The 12,485-nt window shown below is 43.8% G+C and overlaps 1 protein-coding gene across 2 annotated transcripts; it reads right to left on the reverse strand.

Annotated features, from left to right (window-relative positions):
• Positions 1 to 2,704: 2,704 nt before the first annotated feature.
• Positions 2,705 to 8,672, reverse strand: LOC127039126 (uncharacterized). Of its 2 annotated transcripts, XM_050932350.1 has the most exons (5): positions 8,202 to 8,672; positions 8,034 to 8,099; positions 5,904 to 6,011; positions 5,620 to 5,766; positions 2,705 to 5,484 (listed from the first exon to the last, which is right to left on the reverse strand). In XM_050932350.1, the coding sequence occupies exons 1-5, from the start codon at positions 8,299 to 8,301 to the stop codon at positions 4,733 to 4,735; spliced, it is 1,173 nt and encodes a 390-aa protein (XP_050788307.1). In that variant the 5' UTR covers positions 8,302 to 8,672; the 3' UTR covers positions 2,705 to 4,732. The 2 variants fall into 2 exon arrangements, with proteins under 2 accessions (XP_050788307.1, XP_050788308.1); XM_050932351.1 differs by lacking the exon at positions 5,620 to 5,766.
• Positions 8,673 to 12,485: the final 3,813 nt, after the last annotated feature.

A 12,485-nucleotide genomic window follows, 5' to 3' on the forward strand; every position in this document is an offset into this window, starting at 1 on the left:
AGCTGTTTTTTTTAAAGTATAAACCACTGGCCAGTCTGGAGGGAAAAGACCGGTTCTTAGTCTATAAGCTTCCGGTGTGGAAGCATTTAAATCCACCACCAGGTAGCCATAAGGTCTTTTGGTAGCATCCTCAAAAGCTTCTAGAAAGAATTGAGCTTTGCCAGGGTACATTTGCCGAGCGAGCGTAGCGATTTGTAATTTATCCCTGGGGTTTTTGAACAGAACCATGTACTTTGTGTTTAGGTTAATTGTGCGACTCTTTTTTCCCTGACAAAATACGTTCTGAACTATATACATAATGCTCAGGTTTCTGTGATGCACGTACTTGGTAAAAGCTTTCTCGATTTCATTGCTTTCACAAGCAGAGTTCATCAGATCGTCTATGATAACCATATTTACTTTATTAGTAGGAAACAAACTGTCATCATCCAAAGCATCAGGCAACCCCTCCATAAAATTGATAAAGGGATATTTACAGAGCAGTTCTTTATACAGAGGTTGCCAACAACTATAACACCACACGATATTCTCAGGCATAACAGATAGTGTTTGTTTGGCATTATTCAACACATTTTTTATAAAGTAACTTTTTCCGCAGTTGCTAGGCCCCGCAAGAATTGCGGAAAAGGGGTGTTTCCACCTCGTATCCATTTTTTTTTCAAAAGCCGTAGGGCAGGGTTTTAAAACCTTTTCCTAGGACCCTCTTGTTATAAACCACTTTTTGTGTTTTTTTAAGGGTTTTTGTTTCTATTTGCCACTGGTTTTTGTTTCTTACGATAGAGGGCTGCTGCACCTCTATCTTTTTTGAGGTGTTTTCGTTATCTCGCAGGCCCGTGCAGTAGTCCAGGACTAGATCTCTTAAACTTTCAAAGTTGATTTTTTCACAGTTTGCTACGTTTAGGGTAATACCTTTGACTTTTATACAGGCCTTTCCTCCAGACAACTTATACCCATACGTTTTTGGGCCTGCCGACACAAACTCGGTGATGTGTTGATCTGGCGGGAGCTCACTTGTGAGCTCCCCTAAATAATCCCCCAGAGGGGGATTCCAGGCACCCTCCCTTTTCACAAATATCACCGAGTCAGTGTCGTGGTACAGGCACCGCTCTTGCAAACCGTCTAGCAGACTGTATAATTCTAAGCGGGCATAAGCGGTGGTGAAACAGGCTATGACAACATTGGTATTGCCAGAGACAGAGTACCGTTCTTTTGCGTGCTTCCAAGACACGCACGCTGTTTCATCATCGATAAACTCGCAGGATGAAACCTTGTAATTGGGGGAAAATAGGTACTGCAAGAGTTCGTCAGGGTCTCTCACGATGCTGGTGTTGGGTAGGTTGGTTCTTTGGCCGAATTTACCCCACAGAGAATTTAAAAACAGTTTAGCGATTTGGCGTTTAGCAGGGTTTGATCTGATCTCATGTTGGCGTAAACGAACGCCTTCTTTCTGGTAGAAATCGCTAATGTACTTATTTTGTTTTTCCTCGTTGGTGCACCAACTGGGATACCCTGAAGCCTCTTGTTTCTGGCGGAGGTGTAATTTTATGTACTCTGAAAAGAGTTTATTAGATTTTTCATTAAAATGCCAGATTTCATAGATTTCAGCCACCACGTACCCCTTCGCTATAGCCGCGTTCAATTCCACCGTGCACCAAGTCCCCAGGATGGCCCGCTCCTCGTCAGTATGGGTGCATATCTCCCGCTGCTCGGTTTCCGCACAGGTTTGGCATAGCGGGAACATAAGCTTGCCACCCACTCTGACGGGTAACAATGGAAAAAAGAGACCTCGTGGGGGGTAAACTTTAACTTTTGCAATTCCAAAATAATTTGCCAGGGGTCCAAATTTGTCATAAAGTATATCGGGGTGTCCGATAGGGTATTCTTTGGTTTTGTTTACGAAAGGGTACAGGCTGGTAAAATCATAATAGTGGATTTCTTCCCCGGGGTTAGGCTTGTAATACAGGCGGATAGCGTTTGTTCTCCCCCCAAAAAGAGCATCTCTAGGCACAAGAGGCTGGGGTAACTGGGCTCGGTTTAAAAAGTCTGCCAACTCCCTGTCTGTTTCTTTCATCACCTCCCACTCATGCTCCCAAAGAGTCCTCACTACAAAACCAAGTCGTTTCAGATAGTCAGCCTTGAGCTGCGTCTTGTAATAAAGAAACCCAAAAGATGTCCCCGTCATAGGATTTTGTGCTTTTTCACAATAACAGGTGACACAGCCGTGGAAAAAACATCCATTAAACTCAAAGGCTGTGCGTACCCCATCAACATCGGCATAACCGTCTAAAAAGTAGGGTCCTACCTGTAGTTCCCCACCCTGTAAAGCATGCCGTATTTGTATATTTTCTTTGTAAGAGATATACAACAGCCACTGAATAGATGGAGTTGAATATCTTTTTTTCTGCCTGTGATAGTTGTCTGGAGGCAGAAGAGCTACTGTGTTAGGCTCCAAAAACATAAACCTGTACATAGCCATGCAAACAGATGCCAGTGTTATGTACTGGAATGGATCTATGCACAGTTTTACTTCGGTGAATTTACCAGGTTCTTTCTCTACTACATCTCCCTTCTCCGTCATTTTCATAATCTCTTTTCTGTATAGAATACAAGCCTGTCTCAAAATTTTGACATCCTGCTGACAGTAATACGCGAGCTCTTTCTGCAAGTCAAACACCTCAGAACTGTGATCCTGATACCAGTCGAGAAACTCTGTTTTCTCCCTGGGCATCATGCTTTCTACACCATAGTGTGCCACACTGGGCATAGGTCCCACATAATTTTGATTTTTTACAGTGTTAAAAAAATGTGGAAAATAACCTTTGCACCCTTCAAATCCCAATGCCTGCGGTAGCTTGCTAAGCTTCATGGGCAAGAAGTTTAAAGAGTCTATAAAACGAATCCCCAGGGCCTTCACTTCCACACACATTAGTTTACTACCCTGAGTGATCAGTTCTATGCACATCTTTTCCTTCAGTAACTGCCTAACGATGAAGTACGCATCATAACCTTTGGAATTGTGCGCTAGGAACGTATAGTCGCGAAACTCTTTGCCGATAAAGGTCTTAACAAAGACAGACAGACACTCATCGCCCTTAAATTCCCAGGATTTTTCTGGATTTAAGGACATAGCAAAAATGTAATTGGGAGTGTGCAACCCAGTCTCCTGCATGCATTCAAAATCATAAAAAATATACTTTTCTGAGGATTCAGGCTTTCTAAGGCTATCCATAAAACAAAAGTGACTGTCTACATCACCAACAATCAAACCCTGACACTGCTTACATCGCCTCCCTTTACACTTATGCCGCTTGTTCACGTAAGACTGACACTTATCACACAAAGTTTTAGACAGGCATTCAACTTGGTTTTTTGATGCACAGTCGACATGTCTGTCTAAACATTCTTTGGATCGACAATACAGTCTACAGCTAGGACACCGCAGCTGCACGCCCACGCTGTCTGAGCACGTTACACTCAAGCAGAGGCGGCAACGATACCTACAAGAGTGGTCGTGGCTGTACACCGTGTGGCAAAACTCACAATAATTTTTCGCTCCAAACAACTTTTTCACATCCAGAACTCCATAGTAATGCTCATCGTGCAACAGGATGAAATAAGTCTTGGGGTACGTGAGGCCTCCTGTTTTAAAAAAGCCCCAGCCACCTTTTTCCGTATACAGCACCACGTGTATGTTCACTCCTAAATGCTGTTCAAACTTTGCTACGTCACTGACCAGAATCTTTTTTTGATCTGACCACCCCAGTTTCTCATGCAACTTTCTCGCCTCCGCTAACAATTCCGTGTCCGTAGGTTTACGATCGGACATGACGGCCAAAAGGCCACCCGCAAAACACAGATTGGTACCGGTGTAAGTCAGGTCTACCAAACACTGTCTTTTTTTATGAATAATTTGACTACTAAGGATAGAATTTAAAACTCTACGAGCACCCCCACCCCTGTTTTTTACAACTGTCACAACAAGGCGCAATGTCCCATCGAGATGCAACTCTCTATTGCTCTGTAGCAGCTTTGAGGTCTGATTTAAGAAATCCTCAGCAGATAGCTCATCCCTAGTTCTTCTGACTGAAAACAAAGGGTTAGCTAAATTACGGCTCTCTAAACGTAACTGAACGTAATCATCAGGGCCTACCCTACCATTAACATCATCGAGTACCAACTGTATTCCCTGGTGTATGGCTTCAACAACCCGCTGAGCTGAATTTACTTGCTCAAGATTGACAAAACGAAATTCCTCACAATATACCGACCCCCCAAATCTAGGTAATTCACGTTGCCAACTTCTCACTCTTTCCATATACACCTCTGCATTTTCGGGGTTACTTGGGGGTTCCTCTATGGGATCATTAGCGGGATCTTCTACATCAGATGCTATTTGGGAGTCAAACTCTGAGAAGCCTCCATGAGGGTCATTGGAAGTAGAATGGGGCCTGTCTAGAGAGCCCTCTGGGGAATTTGCTAAACCAGAGTCTGATTCCATCTCCCCATTTTCAGAGAAGCCAGTCTGAGAGCCTCCAGTAGGAGGCATCTCTCTTTGTTTTTTTTTCCTCATTACCTCTTTAGCCCTTTTTAAGATTTTTACAGCCACCCTGGCCTGAAACTTTTTGGCAGCCATTCGTTTATCCCTCAAGCGCTGTCCCCCCTTTTGTTTACACATAAGCTGATGTGTACTCTGGAGGGTGCCCCTTTTACCCAGGCCCCTTTCCACGACTAGTCATGCCTGCTCAGAGACACCCTTTTCAGCCCTCTTGTCTTTTAACATTGCTCTGAACAAAGCATCATATTTTTCCCAAGTCTTTCTAGAAGGCCGTTCTTTTAGACTCCCCGAGGATACAGCATCCATCACTTTTCTGATGGAAGCATCAAACTCTTCCCAAACACTAGAACTTGGGGGAGCTGTGGCGAGCTTATGGTTTTGGGAGAATGTTTTGTCAGTGCTCGGTGTTTTATTCACAACCCCTAGAGCGCATGCTCCGGGTTTGTGAACGTGGGCATTTTCTTTCACAGTTTTCTCAGGGCTTGCTGTGGCGGTGGCCGCTGAGGAACTGGAATTGTGTGTGTGTGGTTGCAACACCTTGGCATCGCAGAAGCTTCTAGACCGTGGTTTTTTATATGGAGCCCATACACCACATGCTCCAGGTTTGCGCACCTTCAGAACCCCTAGAGTGCGTGCTCTGGGTTTGTGAACGTGGGCATTTTCACTCACAGTTTTCTCAGGGCTTGGTGTGGCTGTAGCCGCTGAGCAACAGGAGTTGTGTTTGTGTGGTTGCTTTTTACCAGAGTCTTTTGTTTTGTCCTTGGGTTTCACGTATATGAGGTCTGGGCTGCCCGGATGCTTCATCTGCACTTCAGTGCTGTTTTGCGTTGTTAAAGGTCTCAAAGCAGATTTTTGGTTCTTTGGTAGTTCTTCTGGAGGAGGTGTGCTTGTAGCGCTGACTACAGCATTTTCAGAAAGGTTGCCCATGCCTATGAGGGGAAAGAAACCATAACAACAGTTTACAAAAACTGAATTTTACCATCTCTCTCTCACCCACACCTGTGTATTTACTTAAAATACAAAACCTCATAGAACAACTAAACCAATAAGCAAAATATATTTACTGGGCTTCATCTGTCCATCAGTCACTGATGCTGGTAAATTTTCCTTTTCAGTTGTCTCCTCTCTTTTTCTTTTGAGTTTCTTTGGTGGTTCTGGAGGAGGTGTCCTTGTAGCGCTGACTACAGTATTTTCAGAAAGGTTGCCCATGCCTATGAGGGGAAAAAAACACAACAGTTTACAAAAACTGAATTTTACCATCTCTCTCTCTCTCTCACCCACACCTGTGTATTTACTTAAAATACAAAACCTCATAGAACAACTAAACCAATAAGCAAAATATATTTACTGGGCTTCATCTGTCCATCAGTCACTGATGCTGGTAAATTTTCCTTTTCAGCTTTCTCCTCTCTTTTTCTTTTGAGTTTGTTTTCCCTCTGGTCATGTTTTGACAGTACTGTGGAGCAAACACATAAAGCCATCTTGTAAAACTTAAATTATATATATTCATTCAGCAGGGTGTTTTTCTATTTAAAAAATCATAGCTTTACAACAAAATAATCCATTTCTGGCCCTACAATAAACATCTTATTTCGCAAAATAAAAACCAAAAACTGCTTTTTAAAAATCCATTATGCACAGTAAAAACCAAATACTTTTTAAAAAATACTATGCCTTCACAAATCCCCCTTGCCTCCCCCCCCCCCACCCCAGCTTTATAACACACACTTTTCAAAAGCCCACATGCATTTAAAAACCAGCTGCAGCCCCCACCCCACCCCTCTGCATTTAAAAGCCCATGTGTTTGGGCCTTTCCCCCTCAAAGCCCATTTTTAAACACACACCACATTATGTACAGTAACAAAAAACCTGTTTAAAACAAACCAAAATACTTTTTAAAAAAACCTATGCCTTCACAAATCCCCCTTGCCTCCCCCCCCCCATCCCAGCTTTATAACACACACAAACCAAATCATGCTTGCAGCCACACACACTTTTCAAAAACCCACATGCATTTTAAAAACCAGTTGCAGCCCCCCCGTCCCCCCTGCATTTAAAAGCCCATGTGTTTGGGCCTTTCCCCCTCAAAGCCCATTTTTAAACACACACCACATTATGTACAGTAACAAAAAAACCTGTTTAAAACAAACCAAATACTTTTTAAAAAAAACCTATGCCTTCACAAATCCCCCTTGCCTCCCCCCCCCCATCCCAAATCATGCTTGCAGCCACACACATTTCTCAAAAACCCACATGCATTTTAAAAACCAGTTGCAGCCCCCCCACCCCTCTGCATTTAAAAGCCCATGTGTTTGGGCCTTTCCCCCTCAAAGCCCATTTTTAAACACACACCACATTATGTACAGTAACAAAAAACCTGTTTAAAACAAACCAAATACTTTTTAAAAAAACCTATGCCTTCACAAATCCCCCTTGCCTCCCTCCCTCCCCCCCATCCCAAATCATGCTTGCAGCCACACACATTTCTCAAAAACCCACATGCATTTTAAAAACCAGTTGCAGCCCCCCCACCCCTCTGCATTTAAAAGCCCATGTGTTTGGGCCTTTCCCCCTCAAAGCCCATTTTTAAACACACACCACATTATGTACAGTAACAAAAAACCTGTTTAAAACAAACCAAATACTTATGTAAAAAACCTATGCCTTCACAAATCCACCCCCCCCATCCCAAATCAAGCTTGCAGCCACACACTTTTCAAAAGCCCACATGCATTTTAAAAACCAGTTGCAGCCAGCCCCCCCCCCCCCCCTGCATTTAAAAGCCCATGTGTTTGGGCCTTTCTCCCTCAAAGGCCATTTTTAAACACACACCACATTATGTACAGTAACAAAAAAACCTGTTTAAAACAAACCAAATACTTTTTAAAAAAACCTATGCCTTCACAAATCCCCCTTGCCTCCCTCCCCCCCCCCCATCCCAAATCATGCTTGCAGCCACACACATTTCTCAAAAACCCACATGCATTTTAAAAACCAGTTGCAGCCCCCCCACCCCTCTGCATTTAAAAGCCCATGTGTTTGGGCCTTTCCCCCTCAAAGCCCATTTTTAAACACACACCACATTATGTACAGTAACAAAAAACCTGTTTAAAACAAACCAAATACTTATGTAAAAAACCTATGCCTTCACAAATCCACCCCCCCCATCCCAAATCAAGCTTGCAGCCACACACTTTTCAAAAGCCCACATGCATTTTAAAAACCAGTTGCAGCCAGCCCCCCCCCCGCATTTAAAAGCCCATGTGTTTGGGCCTTTCCCCCTCAAAGGCCATTTTTAAACACACACCATTATGTACAGTAACAAAAAAACCTGTTTAAAACAAACCAAATACTTTTTTTAAAAAACCTATGCCTTCACAAATCCCCCCCCCCCAATCCCAAATCAAGCTTGCAGCCACACACTTTTCAAAAACCCCACATGCATTTTAAAAACCAGTTGTGTAAAAAAAAAAGTTACCTTTCACTATGGGATAAAGTGTTGCTGGAACATGATTGTTCTGTTCCCCCCCATGTGTGTGTGGGCCTTCAGGTTAAAAACAAGCAAACATGTTAGCATTACCACCAAATCCCTATACTTTTTTAAAATTAACAGTATTAAGCTAACTATAGTTAAAATGGTTTTTACCTTGGCCTGGTGGTAAAATGCAGTTTGAAGTTACTGGTTCCATGCTAAAACAGATCACACTGCAATAAGCATAGGCACCATTATTTACTAAAGACAGCATGGGCAAAAAGTGGCAGTAGTTTCAGAGTTAGAGACAGCAAGCTTACCTCTTTTTGCAGTCCAGCAGTTATGTAAAAAGATTTTCTGTTAAAAGGACAGACTGCAGCATACCTAAGGTTTTTATACCCTCTTAGCCCCATTGTTTCAACATAGTTGCTAACAGGTTAATTTAATCACCACAGCTCTCAAATAATAGATTCTGCAGAACACCCTTTTGTATCTCTGTTGTGGGAACCATGCTATATACACAATAGGGCTTCCTCCACCCCTGTAAGTTAAAATACATTTGTGGCTTTCTTACAGTATTAAACAGTACCCCATTTCCAAGTGCAGGGTCCCCTTTTGCAATATCAGTTAATGTCTTGGGGTTGGTTGTTTCTTTCATGCTTAAAGTTTGGGGGGGGGTGGGGTGTTTTTCTAGCAAGAATGACTCATAGCATTCCACCAACTCCTGGGTCCTTTAAACTGCCCAATAGTGCTCCACCTTTACCCCAGGGGGTTACATTTAAACTGTCCAATAGCATTCCACCAACTCCTGGGTCTTTTAAACTGCCCAATAGTGCTTCACCTTTACCCCAGGGGGTTACATTTAAACTGTCCAATAGCATTTCATATTAATCAGAACTCACCATCCAACTCACCAATCAATTGTAACCCTATAGGAACAAAGGTAAGTAATTGCAAACATTCTGGCTATTCAGTGAGGGTGGGGTGTGTGCTTAAACCTATTTATTTCAACAAGCAGGATAGCTCAGTGGCTTAAGTAATTGTTTGGTAAACCCAAGGTTGGGAGTTCAATCCCTGAGAGAGCCACTTAGGGACATGGGATGAAAAAAAAAACAATATTTGGTCCTGCTGGTAAAAGCAGCTCTCCATAACAACTGTATTATACTCAAACATGTCTGAACTATCCTGTTTGTTTGGTTTTTAGGATTTTTTCCCTCCCACAACATGCATTTCAGCTTTTTGCTACAAATGAATGTCTTTTACACACACACACACAAAAACTAATTCTCACAAAAACTATTTATTTATTTTAAAAAGACATACAACTCCTTAAAAACAAACAAAGATGCTTCATTAAAACTTAAGGGCCAAAAGCCTTCTAACAAAACACAGATAGTCACAAAAGCCCCCCGCCCCCTTTTTTTTTAATTTACAGCTGCCAAGTTTTATATCGCATGTTTGCACCCTCACCATTCTCTAACTTAATCCTTTTAGATTTCTTACAAATAGTCTTTTTCTTAAGCAGGGTTCTGTAACTTCTTGTGCGAACTAGACGGTCAATATAACGTTGTAAGCAGGCATCTTCCGGCTTGGTCATTTTCTTTAAAACACGGTCAGGGTCTCCACTGAATTGCACAGCATTTATCAAAGTCACCCCTTGTGCTAAATGTTCTTGGGTTAGGCACAGACATTGCATAGCATAACCTATGGCAATAACAGTGTTTAGTAAGCTTTCCAAACACAGCTCAGCACACAGGGCCCGGAGCTTGCAGTTTATATCCACTGAAGTCCAAGTCACACAGTCATGGTGCCGTTGGGCTGGCGCATCTATGACACAGCCCTCACAATCTTCAAAAAGCTTTTCCCTAAGGCAGTGTTTAAGGACAGCATAAACAGCAACACGTACAATAATCCGCATAACTTTTTTACGCTCACGACGTGGCACTGGCTCGGACAGTTCTATGCCTAGCCTCCTCCTAAACTCTTCAAACCCATCATCCTCGGAGCCCTCTTCAACAATTTGTACTGGTGTTGAGCAAAAACATGGTGGGCCCGGTTCATCTTCGCTGCTTGATACAATGCTGTCCAGGGGCTCTGGGTCCTCTAGAAAGGCATCATTGAGCTGCTAAAAGATTTTTTCAAAAAAGAAACAGTGTAAGTACCTCAGCTTAGGGTTTTTTTTTTAAATTTACACAACCCCCCCCCCCCGGTTCCTAGTCTCATTACCCTCCCCCCTCCCCACCGCCGTTTCTTAATCGTTCATTTACCTGAGCGCCATCTTTTCCATTTGCCTTGTCCACCGGTGACTCTCCCAAGTGGCGATCTGAGGGGTTGGACAAAGAGAGGCCATCAGGCTCTTTGGGATGTCTCACAAGAGTTTCGGGGTCGGATTCCGGCGTATCCAACAACGGCTGGGCCAAAGGGCTCCCCGTGGTCACAACCTCCTCCTCAGAACTGTCACTGATGTAACGTTTTCTCCGTGGACGGTCAAAGATTCTCGGGGGTAAAACAAAGTCTGAAGTTCTAACGGGGGTGGTAAAGGAGTCCATGTTTTCCTCTGAGCAGCCTTTCCACGCTTTCTAAAACACGTGTCCTTGGTAAGAAAAATGGCCTCCTCTGTTCGGCGCTGGTACTTATGGGGTATTGGTGCTGCACTCGGGTTGGCGGAGGGCCTTGGGAGGAGTTCTTAGAGGGGTCACCCCGGTTGGTCAAAATCTCCTCTCGGGGTGGTCCTTTCGGGAGGAAACCCCTCCTGATTGGTAGAGGGTGGTGGGAGGAGTTCTTAGAGGGGTCACATGGCCCTCTTCTAGACGGGGTCACCCACCCCCGGAAGTCACCCTGATTGGTCAAATCTCCTCTCGGGGTGGTCCGTTCGGGAGGAAACCCCTCCTGATTGGTAGAGGGTGGTGGGAGGAGTTCTTAGAGGGGTCACATGACCCACTTCTAGATAGGTCACCCGCCCCCGGAAGTTGCCCTGATTGGTCAAATCTCCTCTTGGGGTGGTCCTTTCTGGAGGAAACCCCTCCTGATTGGTAGAGGGTGGTGGGAGGAGTTCTTAGAGGGGTCACATGACCCACTTCTAGATAGGTCACCCGCCCCCCGGAAGTTGCCCTGATTGGTCAAATCTCCTCTTGGGGTGGTCCTTTCTGGAGGAAACCCCTCCTGATTGGTAGAGGGTGGTGGGAGGAGTTCTTAGAGGGGTCACATGACCCACTTTGCTTCCGGTCATGTGGCCATCTTGACCCCGGAAGTAATACCCCCATAGGGTGGGACTTCCGGTGACAGGTGGGAGGGACTAGAGGGGTCAAGGGGCGGGGTTAGGGGCGGGGTTAGGGTTTGATTGATGGTAGGGCCCTTATACTACTTGAATCCACTGATTTTTGCAGAAATCTTTTTAAAGTATGTACTACTCTCTCCACCTCCCCATTGCTCTGGGCATAATGTGGATTACTAGTACAATGTTGCTAGTAGGGGTTGGACTACAGGGGGTTGGACTAGATAACCTACTGAGGTCCCTTCCAACCCTGATATTCTATGATTCTATGGATATTCAAAATCAAAGTCCAGTGCAAATGCTAGGAACATTTTAGAGGTAATTTAGGCCCATTGCCAGATAGGAGGACTTGAAGAACCCCTTGTCTTGCAAATATTGACTTTAGTTTCTGGATGGTCTGTGCCGATTAAGTTTGTTTAAGTGTAGCCACGTCAATATAGACGTAATCAACTACAATCATGTATGCGTGTCCTTTCCAGAAAAACTTGTTCCCACTTGCTGCCAATGTCTGTCAGAATAATGATTCTGACAACTTTTGTTTAATTATTTTATTGTTTTCCTCCTCTTTTCCCCCATCCCTATCCCTTTTTGCACACCTTGCAGCCCTCAACTAAGTCTACATTTGACTACTCAGATAGGGCTACCATACAGATTGTTGTGTTTCTGTCCTGCACTTGTTCATACCTTGGTGTCCCTCGTGGATTTTGGAGAGTTTCTCTTTCTGAAGTACCACAGGGATAAGAATGTACCATCCTTTCAGAGGTGGGCCATCAGCCATTTGAAGGTTCTGCCAATATGGCATTTGGTGTGTTGGGAGCTGATTCCTTCAACTCCAGCATCCTTGGAAAAGTTGAGCAAGTTTCTGGCAAGTCTCATTCTTTAATTGTTCATCTCTAACTTGCTAAAGTTGGCTACCGGATCCTGGAATTGCTGCCTGAACAAGGTCAGTGTAGACTTTGACACCTTTCTCTAACGCCTTTTCTTCTTCTGTTGATGGGTGCTTAATCTGGGCTCTAGATACAGTGTCAGCTGCTATGAGTAATTTCCCTTGTATGTGTTGAATGTTGAAAGAAAATCAAATTATCCATAATCGATGACTTTCAACCTAGAATTCAAAGATTTCCAGTGTTTTGGATTCCAGTAATGCCACTAAGGGCTTGTGGTCTGTTTCTGTGTTAAAATCA

Source organism: Gopherus flavomarginatus, chromosome 22 (assembly GCF_025201925.1).
Source record: "Gopherus flavomarginatus isolate rGopFla2 chromosome 22, rGopFla2.mat.asm, whole genome shotgun sequence".
Lineage (NCBI taxonomy): Eukaryota > Metazoa > Chordata > Testudines > Testudinidae > Gopherus > Gopherus flavomarginatus.